Source organism: Myiozetetes cayanensis, unplaced genomic scaffold, assembly GCF_022539395.1.
Source record: "Myiozetetes cayanensis isolate MyiCay16 unplaced genomic scaffold, myiCay2020 scf1, whole genome shotgun sequence".
NCBI lineage: Eukaryota > Metazoa > Chordata > Aves > Passeriformes > Tyrannidae > Myiozetetes > Myiozetetes cayanensis.
This window is the reverse complement of record NW_026086604.1, coordinates 5909493-5929299: the sequence shown is the minus strand read 5'-3', so window position 1 is coordinate 5929299 and position 19807 is coordinate 5909493. Positions and strand designations below refer to the sequence as shown.

Sequence of the window (19807 nt, the reverse complement as noted above, 5' to 3'; positions counted from 1 at the left end):
TTCAGAAGATCTAAAATATTAAAATGTTTTGAAAATCTCAGACTTGCAGCAGTGTCACTTCTGTAATCTTGTTGGAAAACGTGCCATTAAAAGCATGAATTTCAAGCATAGATATTCAAGGAGTGTAACTCCTTAGTACAGTAGGAATAATTGGTCTAACATTATCATCTCTGTAATAATCTTGTCTCTGGCTGCAATTCCATACAACCTGAAATTTGAGGCAAAACAGCAAGGCGTGCAGTTCCTTTCTATTCTTCATGCTCTGGATTTTGCAGATAAATACAGATCCAGCACAAAACCTATCAGTGCTGCCTCATGTAAGTTAAGATGATACAACAGCTGGTTAAAATCACTACTATCAAGAAATGGTGTAGGGATCAAGAGGAACCACAACCAGCCCAGAAACCAAACCACATCAGAAAGAAAGGCAGGTCTCCTTTTCTCCTCTACTCAGGAAACAAGAATTACCCTCTGTGGATATAATAAACCAGGGATGTAAAAAATTCTGAAACCTCTATTTCCCTCTCCTGTGCCTTTTGCCCTGTGAGGTCCAAATTTTCCCCTTTGTGCACAGATGCCTCCACCATTTTGCAACATGAGGTCCTTCCACAACCAGTGTTCCTAATTTCTGTGAGACCTTTTGAAAGAGTCAGCTTCAAGCAACATGACCTCAGCTTCCATTACCTAGGAATCTGCTGCCACTAAAATTATTTGCAGCTTCTTTTTCCCATTTTTCTAAAACTCTGCATGATTCCTAAAGCCCCTCCATGCTCCACACAGTCCCAGAACATTTGATGTGTCCTTAGGTGTGCAGACCATCGGTTGCTTGGTTTATGCATGCACAAGCTTTTAAAGAGTAATATTTGCCAAGCATTAGCCTAAAGGCAGGATACTCCTCAGGTGTCACAGAACAGAAAAATCAGAAGATCATAGTGTAGTAAATGCCAGTGAATATTCCTAGTGTGTGGGAAGAATGCATAATCTTCAGAAAAAGGAGCTACTTAACTAACTTAAAACTGTAACTGCTTGTCTGTCCTCATCTGAAAAGGTCAATTAACCCTCAGAAAAGATTAAATGGATAAAAGGAGTTGAATCTACAGTGAAAACAATATGTGTAAGGGAAGCAAAACACTGAATTCTTACCTTTATGGGGATTCCAAATTCAGACAAAAGACAATCTGAACAGTCAAGGCCTCTCAAAACAAATGCCTGCTATAAACAAAGCTCTCTGTTTTCTTTATGCTTCTGAAAAAAATTACCAATCTTTGGACATTCATTTTGTAAACTACAATGGTTTATATTAAAGAGGAAGCTCTTATCTCCTCAACAGCATTACAGATGTAATATTCTTGAAAGAAGAAAATGTATTAATCATGTAGGCAAGAAATCAATGTGCAGTACTCAATACAGCTTCCTGACTTACACCTCATTTGTTTCCAACCATTGCATTTCCAAGCAGAGCTGGGGAAAAAAAAAAAAAAAAAGGAACTTCAGAAAAGACCTCAATTGAAAACTATTTTTAAAATAATATAATTAAAAGGATGTAGCAAATTCACAGAAGTGTTTGTGCTTTAGCACAGGAAAATGTGATATAACTCATCAATCATAAATAAAGCCTTAAATTACATAGGTATGTATGGTCTTGAAACAGTGGAATTAAAACAAACCCCTTCCTCCAAATAGACACACCTCTCATAGACAGAATTGCTCAGTCTATTTGAAATAATCTACTTAAGAATTCTTGAGAGATGCATAGCAAAATACTTTTCCGTCCCCCCCACAGTCAGGCAATAACACAAGATATTGCTGAACTGATTCAGAAAGGTTTCATGTTAAGATCATCACAATTACCACATATGATCATGGTGCTCTTCCAAATGTGGTTTTAACAGCAAGTAGACTGTGAATAATTCAATAAATTATAAGTTTTTGGTACTTCTTTCTTCTCTTCTAGATAACAGAAAGCATTATTCTTGCAAATCAACACTAAATTTCAACCACTAATAACAAACCCAGTTTCTTTTGCAGATTAATAGATTTGCTACATTTGGTGCATCAGTTTCAACGATGTTACAAATGTCAAGTTAACTGAAGGTAGAAAGAATTAATCCTGATACTTTTACCAGCTCCAGTCAGCGACACAAAATGGCAACAAGGTCTCCATCCTACAACCTTAACATCCCGGGGGCTTCTGGTGCACTTTCAAGACTAAACCTGAGGACACGCAGCTGCCATCAAAGCCAAACAACTCTCAGTTCTTTTCCATGAACAAATTTAAATTCTCTATCACCACGGTTAAGGGAGAAGCTACCACTGATTCTGTTCAGCACTGAGAGAACCCAGAAGACTCAGAGGAGGCAGAAAACCAACTCACTGCATTGCATCCACTTTGTAAAAAGCTTTCATCCACTTTTCTACCCAGAACAGCCACAAATAAGTTCAATCACATAGAAAAGTCTGCCTGGACTTCATGGTGCCATTTTCTTGATTAAACACTACTAAATAGAGGAATAATTTGTCAGAGTCAGTGTAAACCAGCACGTTTTTACTCAGCTGTGAAAGGGAAACCAGCACTTAATAAATTAGAGCACTAGAAGAAAACATGACAATTTTGTTATTAATAACTTTTATAGTTCAAATTTAAAAATATTAAGCCAGAAACAATTCAAGATTCATGAAGAAAAATCTGGAACTATATACATGCATAATTAAGAATATCTAGATTCTTGTCAATATTTACTTTAGCTTTTTGTACAAGTTTTTTCACACAATCGTATTTACAAGCATGTCTGTTTAAAACATATGAACATACATGTCTTATAGCATTTACAAATCTTTTGAATATATTTTTTTTCTTAAAAACAAAAGAATATTTCCTTAATTTGACAGATTTGGTTTCATCTCATGGTAAAGAGTTACCATTATTCAAATATCTAAATAACAGTCATCCTACTGGTACCCAGAATTATCACATATGGCTTTAAATACCTCCCAAACTCAAAGGATCACCTCACAAGTACAAACTACAGTCCACCCGTGGTACATTTCTAATTAAAGTCTTGAACCTTTGTTTGAGTTAGAACCACAACTTTGCAGACACTTCCTAAGCATGTACTCAGAAATAAGAGGCTCTTTTAATTCAAAGAAAAAACAATTTTGCTTCCAGTCAAGTCAACCACATATGAAGTGTGTACAAAATGGGATGTATGGGCTTTTCTAGACATTCTAGCTACCTTTATGGATTTTTATTATCATGGGATACCACAGCTTTGAACAAACGATATTTGTGAGGATTGACAGGAATCAAGTGAGAGATCTTCTAAGAAGGGGGAGAATACTTTTTCCTCAAAATATGACCATTTTTTAGAAAAAAAAAAAGGCTGAGGTGGTTTTGCTCATAATGTCTAAGTTACTCATACAATCCAACCAGTTAGATCACTTCACAAACTAAATGAAAATCCATCAGCTTGATTGCTTTTGTTTGGGAAAAAAACAACAAAAAAACCAACAAAAAACCCAAAACTTTTTTACAAATCAAGTAGCCGTCTCCTTTGAACAGTATTCTCTAGAGTTCCTGCACTGATTGTTCCACAGTTTGTTCCTCCACAGGCTGTACAGCTTCCTGAACATAAACAATGAATTCAGAAGCCTCTCCACCTTGTGTATAGACAGTCACTGTCTCAATCCCCTCCACTTCATCTGATGAGACCACCAGGTGATGCTGCTCAGACAGCTCCACTGACGCCTGCTGCAGTGTCTCTTGAATCATCAAGGTGTGATTGGCTGATTGCTCCTCTTCTTTTACCTAAGGAGAAATTGGAGAGGTTACAGAAATTTCACCTTTCCAGTAAGTACTAGGTATTGTGATGATTAACGCAAATACAGCACACGACTTAGCAATCACACAGTTTTGAAATAAAATGTCAGTTTTACAGAAAGTGATCACTTTTGATGAATGACTGTATAGCAAGGCAGAATAATGAAAGCAGTAATACAGCATCTAAGTTAAGTGCACAGAGAGCTGCAGAGTTCCAGGAGCATCGGTCTTTAATCTCTCAGCAGCCGTTCATTCAAAACTGCTCCTATTTAAATAAATCTGGAGTAAAACAACTCCTCTATTAGCACTGAGATGAGAATCCATACAAAACCACATGAAAAAACTGCACCCATTTCTTTTTTTCCCTAGGTCAACCAGGTCTCATAGAAGTACAAACTTCATTGCAAACCTTAACGGACTTTTATTGGAAAACTGTGAAACGTAAATATTACTGAAATAGATTCCTAAGGCCTACTGTTTGTGAGGCAGCAATATGTACAGTATTGAAAGGAGAGTGACAGAAGCAATTGAAAATAACAGAATTTTTACTGAACATTTTGCTTCTTGTCAAAATGAAAAAAAGCAACATCATTCAGTGTGGGATTTCAACGAGTTCATACAGCTGCCTGTCAAGTATTGAAATACAGTATGTACCAGAATTCAAGAACAAATCTTAATTCTCTACCAGATCCATGTAAAATTTTCAAGGAAAGTATCCAGGGGAGGATAAAAATACCAGAAAACTGTAAGTCTTGTGGAGGAAATGCATTCTCTCGAGTGTTAGTGGTAAAATAATCTCTTCTTGAGGAGAGAATGGAACATCAATTCTTCAGTATGCAAAGGCATTTGTTAGTGGAAGGTGTCCCTGCCAATGGTAGGAAGGTTGGAATGAGTCGATCTTTAAGGTCCCTTCCATCCCAAACCATTCTGGGATTCTTTGATTCAGTTCACTGGACCACAGTGTGGTCCTGCAGCACTGACCACACAAGTGACCTTAAAAAGAACAGGTCAAACATGGTAGATTCTACAAAGTGTGGAATCTAAATTATGCAAATTAGAAAAGGTGAATTTTTTTTACTTAGAAGGTGACTCAAAAGTAAACAGTAGTAGTAGAACAATTAAGTTCAAAAAAATATAATTAGGATTAATGTTGTTTAAGAGTACAGTGGGAACAGAAGGGAAGAACTACAACATGGATTCCAAGGATCAGTTTGATCCCTCAGAGGGCAGCAAGGAGAAAAAGCAGTTTTATATGTTTCCCCAGTGCTCTTTGCTCATTCATTTTTTTCCTAGAGTACCCAATCCTTTTGTTATACAGTGACTTTGCTTTTAACTTTTTTTATTTCGTGTTTAAAATATCTGTCAGTTGAAGAAGATTTCAGAGACACACAAACCCCTCAGGACTTCATATCACTTTGAACCCTCACTCAATTCATCAGGCTATAGAAAGGTTTTTCCTGAACAATAATGAGCATGTTCAGGTTTTAAATTATTCAGAGGTCCCCAAGTCAGTATGGCTGTAATATATTGATGAAATATATGTGGATATTATCTGGTGAAAGATTTAACATCTTAAGGGAATCTGGCCATTGTCATCGACCTTAATGCAACAGCACAATCGTACCTACTGACGCTGACTCTGGCTTTGTTGCACAGGATTCAGATTATAGGGATAAAAATATAGGAATGGGATAAAGTCTTTTTCACATTCTGTTTCTTTTACCAAGCATATCTGAACATTTTATCTGAAAGTTACTTTAAACAGCTTCTGCTGAAGTTCAAGCTTAACAACCTACACAAGTGGGTGACGCTTCCCTTGACATAACAGAATTTGCAACCAACCCTCAGAAAACCAATTTATGTTGTCGCAAAATATGGGTATCATAGAATCAAAGAGTCACCTAATCACAGAATGGTTTGGATTGGAAGGGAACTTAAACATCATTTAGTTCCAACCCCTCTGCCATGGGCATCTTCCAACCCATCCAGACTGGTCTTGAACATTCCCAGGGAATGGGGCATCCACAACTTCTCTGGGCAACCTGTTCCAGTGCCTCACTACCCTCAGAGGATTTATTCCTGACACCTAATCTAAATCTCTCCTCTTTCAGTTTAAAAGTGTTCCCCCTTGTCCTATCACTATCTGTCCCTGTCAGATTTCGCCCCTTTCACCAACATACCCCTTACGAATGGAAGCTTGAGCCTCTCCTCAAAAAGCAAAATCATGAAAAAACCCCACAGCATATAAACTTTCTTCCCTTGTTCCTCCTAATGCACCCCTTTTTTTTTTTTCTTAATTACTAAAGAAACCCTAAGTCCTACCTAAAGCAATAGAGCTTTGGTGAATTCATACACCATACTCTCTTTTCCTGACTGTTCTCCCCTCCTTCCTGAGGTTACGGGCTCATGTCAGCTCCTGTGTGAAAGTTAGGACATGCACAAGATCTGCTAATGAAGATTGCAATGGGCAGAGAAAAGTCTAATCATTAGTGAATTCAGATAGGAAGCTGCAGTCAAAAACGTTAGATAATTAGGGTCTCACAGCTTGTTATGAATCAGCTCACAATTACAGCCCTTGATTTTAGAGATGCTCAAACAAATACAGGAATAGGGGTGTCTAAAATGTGGCCCTTTAATTATGTAATATACACTATCTTCTCTTGTTTTAGTGCACTTCACATAAACCTCTAACAACATGCCTCAGGCCAGAAAAATTACACTGCATTTGCCAAGAGCTGTGAGAATGCACAACACAATATGAGATGGATTTCACCATAGTCACTCTAAATCAAAACCCATAAATAATTGTAAATATAGTTTTGTGAATGTACATAAATAATGAAGAAAGGAAAATAAATAAAACAAAGTTGACAAGAAAATGAAATGAAACCAGAAACTCATTCAATACAATGGCAGCAATCTAATACTTACTCAGTTTTATATGCTTTTGAAATGAAAATGGCCAATAAAGAAAGTTAATTTAACCTCCCTACCTGACTTTATCCATGTGGGTTTATTACCCTTGTCATGCAGGGTAAAGAAGACTAATGCCCTTATTTCTGGTGCTTCTAGCCTCCAGTATCCTTTTTGGACAGCTATCTGTAATCCTTTTAGTTTGACAAATCACCACATTATTTGGGATATTCACATTTCAAATCAGTTCAATGTTTACATGCTTCTGTTTGGTTCCTATTAGATTGTTCCACAGGGAATAATCTCAAAATGTTAATCTACATCCCTCAAATTGATGAAACAGTGGGACAGCTGCCATCAGAATGAATGAAGTCACTACACTCAGTTCTTTTTATTGGCATCTGAAATCTTTTGAAGAGTGGCATCCAAGACCTCTTCGCTGTTTGAGAGCCAGCTGAAAAGCATCTGTCTGCTTATCCTTCATTAAAGAATGAGGGCAAGGAGCTGAAGCCACACACAGCTGGCATATTAAATCAAGTCAGTACCTGCATAAATATTCTTTATTAACTTAATCTGTCTCCACAAAAGCCAATGGGGCTTTTATCACCGTGTTTTCATGAGAAGCTCAACGTTCCTAAATTCCAAATGTTTTAATTTACATATCCGAGGACCATCCAAATGCATGTAAGTAGTCATTAAAAATGAGTCTCTCTTAGAGCAATCTCTTCCTCTCAAAGCAAGAAGGCCTTTTTTTATTTTGAAATAAATTAATTCAAGCCATTAAGGAAAATACACCTCTTCCCTTTTCTGAAAAGTAGGAAAGAAAATATTTGCAGTAAGATGCTAAAGCCCTTTCCTTATTTTAGAGCTCATCCTGTGAAATAATGTAGTATCTTTGATTTTATTTGAAGTCAGCAGGAGTTGCAGATCTGTAGTGTTTAACACAGTGTTGCTGGGCCCGTCCCCAAATCCTCTGTGGAATCTCTCCCTTGATTTCAGATTCAATGCTGCGTCTCAGTTTACCACAAGAAAAAAAATTTAATCACAGGCATTTTTCAGATTTTCAAAACCTTACACTAGGTTACAGATGCTCCTATTTATATCATAAAACACCAGTAAGAAAATATACAGAATACCTACTAAAAGGATTAAAATGAAAGGTGAATTATAAGCATTTCAGATCACAGAGAGCACCTGGATATGTGACGTGCCAGATGACATCAGTGCCTACAAGTACTGTTCAGTATTGTTTGAATAATCTGAACTCTCTCAGTTCTAGTTTACATATAGTTATATTGTGTGAAAAAGACACACAGAAAACACTGCAATTTGATCATATGAATCTCTATAATGAGCTACAAAACAATCTGGCGCACAATGGTTTCAGAATAATAAGAGACTTGAGTATGAAAGACTTGCTTTGCATAAAATAAAAACTGCAAGGCATCAAACAAACCTTGATACAGCTGGTGCAGATTTTGAAAAAGTTTTAGTAATTGGCTGCTTGAATATATTCTGACAGAGAGACACAATGACCTCAAAACATTGACATAGTTTTAAGAGCTCTAACAGGACAATGATCTTGACATGAGATTTTATCTGTATGTTACAGAGATGTTGAGAACTCCAAAAAGGCTGAGGAAAAAGGGCCATCTGCCCCAGTTAACGCTTTCCTTTGCTGGTGCCATCACGGGAAGCATCAAATTGCTCCATGTTCTAAAGCAACTCCAAACTTGACATTCAACATATATAAAACTCCACATCCTGGCATCCACCATCCTGCAGGTACCAATCCCAGCCAGACTGAAATACAGGGTGTGTTGCTGAAGCACAATGTGACGTGACAGTCATGCTGATATTAGATATTTACTTTAGAAGATGTGTTACACTACAAAACTCTGCTCTGTGATCTGCTTTGAGCTGATGTGTAATCGTTGCTGTGTACTCCTACTGCTGTCACTTTGAAGAAAGTGACTTAGCATGGCAGGATTTTAATGGAGCCTGAAGAGATCACAGAATAAAAGGATGAAAGGAACTAAAATAAAGGGTGAAATGCACGGAAATCCAGTGTTTCCTGGTTATCCTCTGATAAAGATCTGATTAGTTATTGTAATAGTTGATATACTTATTCTTCAGAGCACATTATACCTAGGTTGAAAATAGTTCACTATGCTTTTCAGAAATAAATTTAACCCTTCACTTCAGTCTAGAGAGTAGTAAGAACATCAGTCCTGTCTCATATTCCTGAGTGGAGAAAAGGAGAAAAAAATTCAGCAGCCAACTACTGCTTTTTACTATTAATATGAAAGTAGTGCTTTGGATCAGGACCTTGTATCAGCTATGTTACATGCAAAGAGTAGTTCATGCCCCAAAGGCCTTATGAATTCAGTATAAAAGAAGAGACAGCAAGCAGACACGGAAAAAGGGAGGTGGGGGAGTACAACATAAATGAGACGGTGGTAGCTCTGTGTGATAGGCATTAGTATTAATACACCAATAGCATATCCACAGATAATTACTGTCATCATTACTGTCATCATACTTTTGACAAGTAATTGAGACAAGACAATGAGGTACAAATTGCTCCTCATTAAAAATTCACATAACTAAGCACAATATGGAAGAAGGCATTAGGAAACTTGTCTGAAAAAAAGTAATGAGCAATTAAATCTTCATGGACTGCGCAAGGGTAGGAGTCAAAATCTTTACAGCTAATGAGAAAGGGGAGTCTAAGTCAGAAAAGGAGTAAAAAGCCTTGGAAAGGAAAACAAGGTTTCATTTGATGTGGCAAAGAAGGAACATCAAGTGAGCAGAATAAGAGAGTGTGATGTCAAGAGAAGGAGAGAAAGTCATCTTTGAATTTTTCTAAAGGAATATAAAAGGGAAAAAACATAATCTGTGAGCGTCAGAAAAAAGACTATCAGAGTTAACTGTAGCATAAAATAATGATAGCTTGGACAACCATTTTAGCTAAGTGGTTGAAATAAGAGACCATATAAGAGTCATCATGCAGAACAAATCGGTACCATTTAGATAATCACCTGCAGGCAAGGCCCAAGGGCCTACCTGAGGAGGAGATCAGCTTTCTGCCCTGAACAACAGGAAAGGAACCCCACAAGGGTGAACAGTGCAGTGGACTGCTGATGAACAACTGTGCAGAAAGGCTGATATAATCACCTTAGTGATTAATAACAATGGATAGTGATTAATAGAATCTTCTTAGCCATCTTCAGAGTGAGCTTGAAGTGCTGGCTCTAGAGCACACAGACTCAACACAGTATCACAGGCCTAAACACAGCAAATTACCAGCAAATTTGTCCATCACTACCTAATGAAAAAAAGCCTGAAAAATAGATAACATGCAACTAAATTTAACTGGTTACTACAGCATATACCAATATAAAATCCTACTGCTCTGGCTGCAAAATAAAATGATGCAAAAATAAAAACTCATATTTGGACAAAGACCTGTACGTGCATTCTACTCTTTGTGTCAAAGAGATCTGGTACAAGAAATACACTGCAATGATGAAAAATAAATGAATTAAATCAGAAAGTATCTTGCTATCATTACACATTCCCACTAACAAACAATGGAAATGGAAGAACAACTATAAACAAAAAACTGATGGACACAGACCAAGAAGGGGCAACTCTTCTGATGTTCTGGACAATGCAGTGAGGGATTCTGGAACTAAACTTTTAAGGATGTTCATATATTGTGAAACCATAAAAATTCACTTTGAATCTTGTCTCTCTGAAGAATAATTTAACAGACACTACACACTGAAAGAGTTTCCTCTGCAAAAAAATAAGATATCAGGGGTGCTCATTTCTGAGGGAAATGTTTCTTCACAAGTAACGCAGTATTTAAATCAAACAAATGTTTAACTTGGAACAAACTTCTTAAGGAACAATCAACATCCTTATTTGATGTACACAAACTAAAAGAAAGAACTATATATCAAGGCAGTTTGTAGTTAAACACTCTTTGTCTCTGTTCCAGTCAACAGACAGATACATTGTGTGAAAAACAAGTCTCTGAACAGAGAGACTGTAAATCAAGGGTGTCTGAGATACTGGCATGACTGCTCATCCTCCAATCCTGCCTTTATATTCAGCATGTGAGCTAGGAAAATAGTCCACCTATATAAATAATGGATTGAACAGCCTCTGCTAGCAAAATAAACAAAAACCCAAATGAATCAATCTCCACCCTCAGGCACAAGGGCAAAAGTACATTTGTAATAGGACACAGAGAGTCAAATGAGCAGAAAGGAAGTGTCTTGGTTTACACTTCCAGTGCTTCCACCTTGCTTCGTGCTCTGTTCCCACAAAACTGCTTTCTCCCCTTCTCCTGCCTATGTTTACCATCCACTATGAACAGCATTTCCTCCCTTTTCTAAGCATTTATTAGCCTCTTTCCTTGTTCCTCTTCAAACTTAACACTCTTTCCTCTCTCCTTTCCCCCACCTCATTACTTTTTTGGTCTTTAAGCAGTGCAGAACAACTCAAATGTCATGCTATAAAGAAATATCTCCATTAGCTCTTCATTTCAGAAAAAGATCCAGACTGGATACTAGTAACTGCAAAGGACTCAAACTGACAAGGATACACTCCTGCCATGCTGTGATCAAAGCTTCAGAGTGGATTTTTGCCAGTCTCTGATCATATTGGTAAAACTTTATTACATTATTAACTTTTTTTTTTCTCGGGCATTTGTTATATACTGCATTCCTTAGCAGCTGTATGTTTTCATAGCTGTCACACAACAAGATTTCTCCCCAGTTAGATATACGAAAAAGTTAAACTTTGATAACTGATTAGAGTACTGACTTGCAGTCAATAATAACCTAAAATCATTTCAGGCTCTAGACACAAACTTTGAAAGCTCCTATACATATGACACTATCAGAGCAAACAGTGAGTCCTATTTCCCAATCGCAAGGATAGCTTTGCTTTTTTGGGATTTAAAATCATAGGCTGAATCCTGAGCCAGGCTGGGACTGGCTATTTTTATGTTATCAAAGCACTTTCTTTTATAAAATCATTCTGATGAACAAAAAGCAAGAAGTTTCCAAAGTCATAACTGAAATATTTTTCTTCTCAACATGCAATTCAGGAGCTGGGAGCTTTGAAGAGACAATCTGATCTTACTGTCAGGTCCATCATGTGTGCTCATAATTTAAGATACTTGCAGTAAGACTACAAGCAACCCAGAACAATAATTTCACAGAAGAATCCCTCAACCATGGTATCCTTTCTGTTTTGTGACCTAGTCAAAAACAATTTTAAACTTTCACTGGTTAGACTTAACTAATACATCAGAAATGTTCCAAGATGCTGAAAAGGACTTGCAGCTAAAGACAATTTGTTTCTGCAGGCAAAAGTCTTGCATTACCCTGAATCTCTACAAGTACAGCACACTGAAGGTATGTAAGCACACAGGTTAGGGAAGGGCTAAAGCATGAGGATGATAGCACTACTGACAGATGCAGCTGGATTCACACATAATTTTAAGGATTAAGTGTAAATGGGACTTTTATGAGTGAAAAGTAAGGAAAGGACAACTGTGGGAGAAAAAAATTTCCATGGAGGAAATGGAAGACAAAAATAGGAACACTGCAGTGTAACATTTACAGCAAAAAAATACTTTTAAAAACATTCTAGTAATTTATGATTGAGAAGAAATTTCTTGGTGGTAATAGAGAAATATGAAGGCAACATGGAAGGGTTAGCTAAAAATGAGATATGAAGGTAAGAACTAAAATAAAAAATGGATAATGTACGTCCTTAGAGAAAAAAGAAAAAAACAAATCTAACATGATAAAAATCAGAACTACAATAAATGTTAAGGAAAAAAAAATGGACCAAGCTGCTAAGCAAGGACTCGGTGAGGCCATTAAAGTACAAGAGTGGAAATTCAGTGACAGATGATGTTGATATATTGCTGACACCCTGAATGAATTCTTTGTCTCACAATCCACAAGAGAAGCTGAAGGTCATAGAAGAAAGTTTGGAATGAGTTTTTCAGAAGGAAAGTGAAACATGCACGTCTTAAGGTCACTTCAAGGTTAACAGTTAGGAACCTACTACAGTTAAAACCTGACATAGTCGTAGGTACAAGTGAGGGATATCCCACAGAAAGCAACTCTGTACTGAAGAAAAATCTTGTCCTGAACAGGGAAGCAGTAAGTCATGTTAATAACATTTAAAGACTTCTTTCCCTCAGATTACAAATGAGGGTGCCCGTAATTCCAGAGCAATCTTCTGGTGAGAAGACAGGCTGGAAAGTAACTACAGCTCTATAACAGAACAGACAGACTTTGATAAAACACTGAATTATATAAAAAATAACAACATAGAAAAATGATAGAAAAAAAATTTAAAAAGATAGATCATCATCATCATCATCTGCAGAGGTCCCCTGGTCCCTGCTGTGCCTCCACAAAGTCCATTAAAGGTCAGTGAGCAGTGACCTGATCCTCCCCTGGGAAATCACAGATCTGCAAACTCCTGCACACACAGAGTGAGTACTGGGGCTACCAGAGAAAGAAATGAGCAGGTATTTCAGAACAGGCAAGAAACATGTTCACAGAGGAACAGTGCCTTGAGCATCAGTGTAAATCCTTAGCAAAAGTCATCGTAAACAGAGGTAGCGCAACATCACTCAGCTTGAGAGGTATCTGAATTCTTCACTGATTTTGCTTCTGTGCCATTTAGAAGTAGGGGAAAAAAGCTGCTTTATATTAAAAAGATTTAAGTGATGGGGTGGGGAGGGAGAGGAGATAAAAAAGTAAAGCAGCAAAGAGATTCTGTGCTCCAAGAATTCAGTATTTCATTTGATATAGGAGTGGGGCTTGTAAGAGTTTGACATCAGATCAGTGAGAGTCACTGATGTACACAAGGCAAGGGAAAAATAAGTGATCAAGGCTTAGCAGCTTGTAAACTCAAAAGGCTAGAAATATGGATTAAGAAGCAAGGAAGAAAATTAATTTGGAATATTAATATTTACTTACAAATAGCTACCAGCAAATTCAGATGGTCTAACAATGAAGATGATAGATTTTAAGATGAACCAGACATTGATCAGATTTAACAACTGGAGGAGGAAGAATCACCAGATTTTTAAATTATGTATTTTTGATAACACTAAAATATCAAAATATTACTTCTTGGTAGTTGCTACTTTAGCAGCCCCTTTCTTCTAAACTTTTAGTAGAAAGGCATCAAAAGGTGCATTTTTAAGGGACGAACCAGTTTCAGTAACATTTACAGACAGGGCAAACACCAATGGCTAATGCTGCATTCAACCTTAAACAGAACATATGTATAGCACAGTATGCACATTGGCAATTACTCTACTGTAAAAGTTGTTTTGAAACTTGCACAAAATTGGACTAAACTGTTTCTTCTCTTTAATGACTGAATTTAGTTTCCAAATTAGGATCTGTTATTTTACCAAAAAAAACCCCAAAAAACCCATCACCAAACTCTTATAGGGTTTCTAATCAAAATACCTGTTAAGGATTTCAAAGGAACATCTCAAACTGCTCTGTCTTGAAATTCTGTCTCCATTAAATTTGGACAGCAAGTTTAGGAATTATCAGATATTCCACAGACTATGAACTTCCCATTTCTGTGAAGCTCTCATGAACTTAATGACCACAACGCTACAAAAAATGCTGAACTCAAAAGTTAGCTCTAGCACTCAAAATAATCAGTTTTGGTTCATTTAAATAAAAGGAGTTACCTAAACTCTTCATGAAGTTAAAATTTCTCATGTACTTTCCTTCTCTCACCTATCAACCACATTGAGTGCAGAGAGCCCAATGAATTGATGAACACAATAGGAAAAAGGATAAGCAAAGGCCTATGATGAAACAGAAGGAATAAGTGGAGTTTGGAGTGAGAAGAATGAAAAACGTAAGCAACAAACTTAGCAGACCTGTGAGGAGGAAATACTGAGTCATGACGTTTTAACCCAAGAGGCACCTCAGATTGAAAATTATGTCCTTTTACTTGCTGCACCAAGGACCTCCTGATTCTTTTAGACAACAATGGCACTAACTGCCTGGGCACACTGCTCAAAAAAGCACTGTATTTTCACATGCATACAAATGTACATATATATGTGTATTTATTCACTCATATTTTACATACATACAAAAATATATCCATTTTTCTATATAAAAAGATATATATGCACATATGTATAAACAGGGATATGTGTAGACATATAAAGAGACATACAGGCAACACACAGTAAAAAAAAAACAGTTCAGAAAAAATTCTACGCATGTCTTGCATGGTCATGTAAAATCTGGCCCTTGTAAAGTAACACCCACTTCACAACAAATACATGAAAATTAAATATATCTGCTTTGGAGAGGAAAAAGAGCTCTTACCTGCTTTACCACTGTCACCGTGCCAGGGGCCATCGTAACTACAGAAGCAACTGCTGTGGCATCGTGGGACTCTGAACCCAACTCAATGATTTGCTGCAGGATGTTTACAGCCGTTGGATCAAGTCTTTCACCTTATCAGAAAGATAGCAGCCATAAGATCATTACAGTAAAACAGCTCTAAGGGTACATGAACCTAAGTGGTACAACAGGCTCTCTTTCCCCTCCTGCCTTAGCCCCGACTCAGTGTTTGTACATTTCAAACGGTTCAGTAACAAGAAAATCCAATAACAGACACTATGGCAGGGAAATATTCACAAAACAAATGTGCCCAGGGAATGCCTGAAATCAGCAGGTGAAGCCACACTGATCACTTTTATGCCTGTTTGAAAGACATCTAAAAGAACACATTGAATAAGAAACAACAGGCACAACTCACAGCAGTAACTGCAAATTAGTGAAGCTGCAAGACTTTACAAATCCAAGTGTGTATTTGCCAGACATTTACCTCAAACAGAACCTGACTATATACACCTATAACCACAGTCAGAAAGCAAAAGAAACTGTCAGAGTCATATAAAGTTGCCTTATATTTGCTTTAATCACTGTTAGAACTAGGAATGAGATAGCAAATAGATTAAATCCCATCTCTTAACCCCAAACCCTTTCACACTGAGGTTGATACTGTGATGAGAACCTAGGTCAGACAATTTAATTAAAACCAGAAAGTGGTTAGATTTTGTTATTTACGTACAAAACAATTTTATCTGAGTACTGAAAAATGCTTGCTTTCTTTCCTATAAAACTGCCTTTAGGCAAAATGCTGCTGTTTTTCATACTGAGAGGGAATATGCTGGAAGAAAATCTGAAATTGGATGCACTAAAAAGCACATCGTTCTACTCTGAAAACTACAGCCTTGTGCTTAAAGTCACAACTGCCATGTGCAGCATATTCCATGATCATGTTTATTTTATTTATTTATTTATTTGTATTATGAGCTATGAAGACAAGGAAGGTAAACAATTTGTAAAATGCCGTCTTCTGATAACTACTTAGTTTTATATATATAAAAACAAAACATAAAACAAACCTCTAGTCTCTGATGTTTTACCACTCTCAGAAACCTGGACACTTTTTCCTTTTCCTCCATTTTTTGTTATTTCTCCCTTAGCAACCATTATCTAATACCACTCTTTTCTTCCTCGGTCTGATACAGAATAGCTCACTTAGTTTTGTGTGCCATCAAAACTGAGTTTGTTAGTACTGCCTTGGGAACGTGGTAAATGAGCTATTCCACCATGTCACTCCTGCAGTCTGGCTGCCTCAAGCAGGGAGAGAAATAATAGCCAGGGAATTGCCATTAGATACACACCATCTACTCTGCCAAGATAGCTGATTTCACAGTATATTTAATAATAGAGGCAGGAAATTCCACACAGCTAATAATAAAGTGCAAAACAGGCTGTGATAAGCATTAATGACTTAAGGATACAGAAATTCATAAAGAATGGTAATTTCTCATTTATCCTCAAAGAAAGTATAGCCCCCCAGAAGTAAGTTCTGGATGACTAATTTCATCATTTTTAATAGGAGATCACAGGAGATCTTTTATTGCCCAGAATACTCAAAAGAATTAGCTATTTATGAAAAAAAGATGTATCTTGTGTTCCAACCTAAAAAAAAAAAAGGTAGCTTACCATTCTCAGAAGTATATCTAAGGTTCTGTAATGCAGCGACAGCAGCTTGAGTGCCTTGAACATCTTCTCCAGCCTCTGTGATATGGACATACTGAGTGGATGCTTCTTCAGAAACTTCAGCAGTTAACTTGGAAACAAAACCCAGACAAGGCATGAATAATCTCATTTTAGCAATTTAAAGAACAATACAGAGTGAGACTTGGACAACAAGTATTGTAACAAGAGTTATAGAAATACTGTGTGAAACAGAATTCAAGAAGAATATTACATGAGAGTCAGGATATGATCCCACAGTTTTCTTCTAGATTCTACTTCAAAAGTTGTTTAAATATGCTGAATTATCCTGACTTCATTTTTCTTGCAGTTCTTTTCGAACTAACAATAGACTTCTATCGTATCAGGGTTTAGCAGGGACCTTTTGAGCCAAATTAATACAGATCTGGTAAAACGACTCAAGTTTGAAAATGGCATTTTGTTTCAGAAAACTTATCCTTTCCATAAACTATGTTTTTCAAGACAAGCTCTTAATATGTACTCCTGCTCGGATGGGACTCTTTCTTTCTAGCCAGTTCAGAAGCAGAGACGTGTCTGCAACACAGGATGCCCTCTAATTTTTTCAGCTTTGGGCATTTTACTAGGAAAATGTACAGAGAATCATTTGAAATGTGGATACAAGACTTTGAAGGACGACATTTTAAAATGCTTGTCCTGTCTTCTTTGAATAACTGTCCAAATAGAATCTACTCTAGTATTTTTCAAGGATTTAACCTTCTGTGTGTGGCTACTCAATAACTATTAGACAAGATCTGCAGGTCAGCTCTTACAAATCAGGCACTAGACTCATAATGGGAGCCAGGTTGAAATTTAGCATAACAGGTCTTACACTGTGCAGGTCAGCCAACTGCAGTTGACTTCTGGCTTCTTCCTCTCACTGAACATCAAAACCAGCCTACCCAGGCAGTGGAATAGACTCAGCTTGCCAACTGTAATTTTTTAAATAAAAGTGTCTGAATCTCTGTGGTTTTCCCACAGACTCTGCATCTGTAGTCAGCTCTGCTCTGTAAGGGTAAGAGTTTCCATTTTAGAACAAATTGTCCTGTGTATGGAGGAAAGCTTGAAAGGGCTATTGTGCTCTCATGGTAGCTGTCCTACCCCACTCCAAATCAAGAAAATTCAGGTTGTTTGGGTTTTTTCAAACTCAGTTTCTTAGGTCTAACTTGACTTTTTTTTAAAGTCTGATCTTAGAGATACTGTGATTTTCACAGAATCACAGAACAGTCTGAGTTGGAAGGGATCCACATTTTCCATATACTTTGGACTGAAGATGAAACCACAGAACAAATGATAGAAGACTGACTCTATATAACATTACCATTTTTTCAGATGTTCAATTTACAAAATCAGTATTCTAGATTCTAACCTCCTCTGGACCAAAAGAGAAGTTTTTTTCATTAATTCAGTATAAATTTTCAGCTTTGCTCATTTTGTAGTTAACACCAGTTAATATTTGGCATATAAAAAATTCAGTAAGTTTTTCAATTTCACTTTTTTTTTTTAGAACCTTCTGCTGCAAATAGAGGACTGGAGGGCTAAAGTGCAAAAAAAAAGCATTTACAAGGTCGTTAATCCTACCATATATTAAAGTTTAACAGTCATAGCCATGTATGCATTCAAATGAAGATGAGATCACACGACCATCTAAGCTTACATGAAGTCAAATCTACATTTTTGTATAGTTCTTATTATCATCCTTCCTTTTCTCCCCAGAATTTTAAAAGATCTCAGGGTCAAAGCCATGGCAACTTTGCTTTACCTCCCACTTGGTCTCCCCATCATTTTCCACCAGCTTCATTCCATGCTTGTTTTTAAGATGCCTGTTGAACTCCCATTTTGTACCGTACACAAAGCTGCAAACAGGACACTTAATGCCACCTATAGGGAAACACAAATAAGTTCCTTGAGTTATTTTCATAGAAATTCTTTTTCAAGGCAGTAACAAACCGTTTGAATTGACCCCATTTCTCAAGTTCCAAACAAACTAATACTTTTTGATACATAATCAAAGTAAACTAGGAAGAGTTAATAACATAATGTCATCTTCACCCAACTATCTTTTCTTTTGAGAGTTTTATGTTAACATATAAAGCTGTAAATCTAAGTTTTCTGTGTATAAAATGATGCCTAGCATGAATTTAGCACAATGTTCTCTGTCTCAGCTTGCAGCATTACAGGTAAAAAACTGAGCATGACAAAATCATAAGAATCAAATTTTCTACACTAGATTAAACAGCTTTTACTTATTTTTCTTATGAAAGTCATTTGACCAAGTGTCAGATCTCAGCTGCCTGTAATTATGCAAATAAGTATTTCTCTTTTTTCCCTCTGTTGACTAAAGCAGAATAAAAATAATCTGCATGTGATAAAGTGTTGCTTTAGGTGACCAGAACTAACTCTAACAAATCTAATGGCTGGGGAAGTGCCTTATGCCACCCTAGGAACTGTGATACCAGATGGCTGAATCCACATTACTGTGGTAAATGATGATTCTTACCCATCATGTTCAAATGCTTCAAACAGACCCTCAGAAGCTGGTTATAAGCCAAGACCTGGTTGCACAGCCTTTTATGAATAAGGTGATTAGAAAAAACCATCCCATTTTACATTAATAGAAACCTACCATATGGTATTCTACCAGGTGAAAAGAAATAAACTTTTTATTTTGATAAAACAGAATATAACTACACAGAGCCACTAGGGTATTTCACCAACACTAATTATTCCTCTAAAAATCCTCCTCTTTGCTCTCTATTATAGGCCTTTACCAAACTTTACTGTTACAGAAGATGCTCAGTACTCCATCTTAAACAAAACTGAAATAGTTTCACTCAAAAAGTTCAGATTAGAACAAAGATATAATCAGTTACAGAAAATGAAATTACATATTAATTTCACACCAATCTGTAGCATTAGGAAA

The 19807-nt window shown here is 36.7% G+C and overlaps 1 protein-coding gene across 2 annotated transcripts in view; it reads right to left on the bottom strand.

Annotated features, from left to right (window-relative positions):
- Positions 1 to 2591: 2591 nt before the first annotated feature.
- ZFAT (zinc finger and AT-hook domain containing) overlaps positions 2592 to 19807 on the bottom strand; it is a 122397-nt gene continuing 105181 nt past the window's right edge. For both annotated transcript variants that reach the window (XM_050306650.1, XM_050306642.1), the window contains 4 exons: positions 18647 to 18765; positions 16834 to 16960; positions 15139 to 15269; positions 2592 to 3805 (listed from right to left, as the gene is read on the bottom strand). In XM_050306650.1, the coding sequence (XP_050162607.1) occupies positions 3566 to 3805; positions 15139 to 15269; positions 16834 to 16960; positions 18647 to 18765 (617 nt within the window). In that variant the 3' untranslated portion in view covers positions 2592 to 3565. The remainder of the gene's footprint in view (positions 3806 to 15138; positions 15270 to 16833; positions 16961 to 18646; positions 18766 to 19807) is intronic.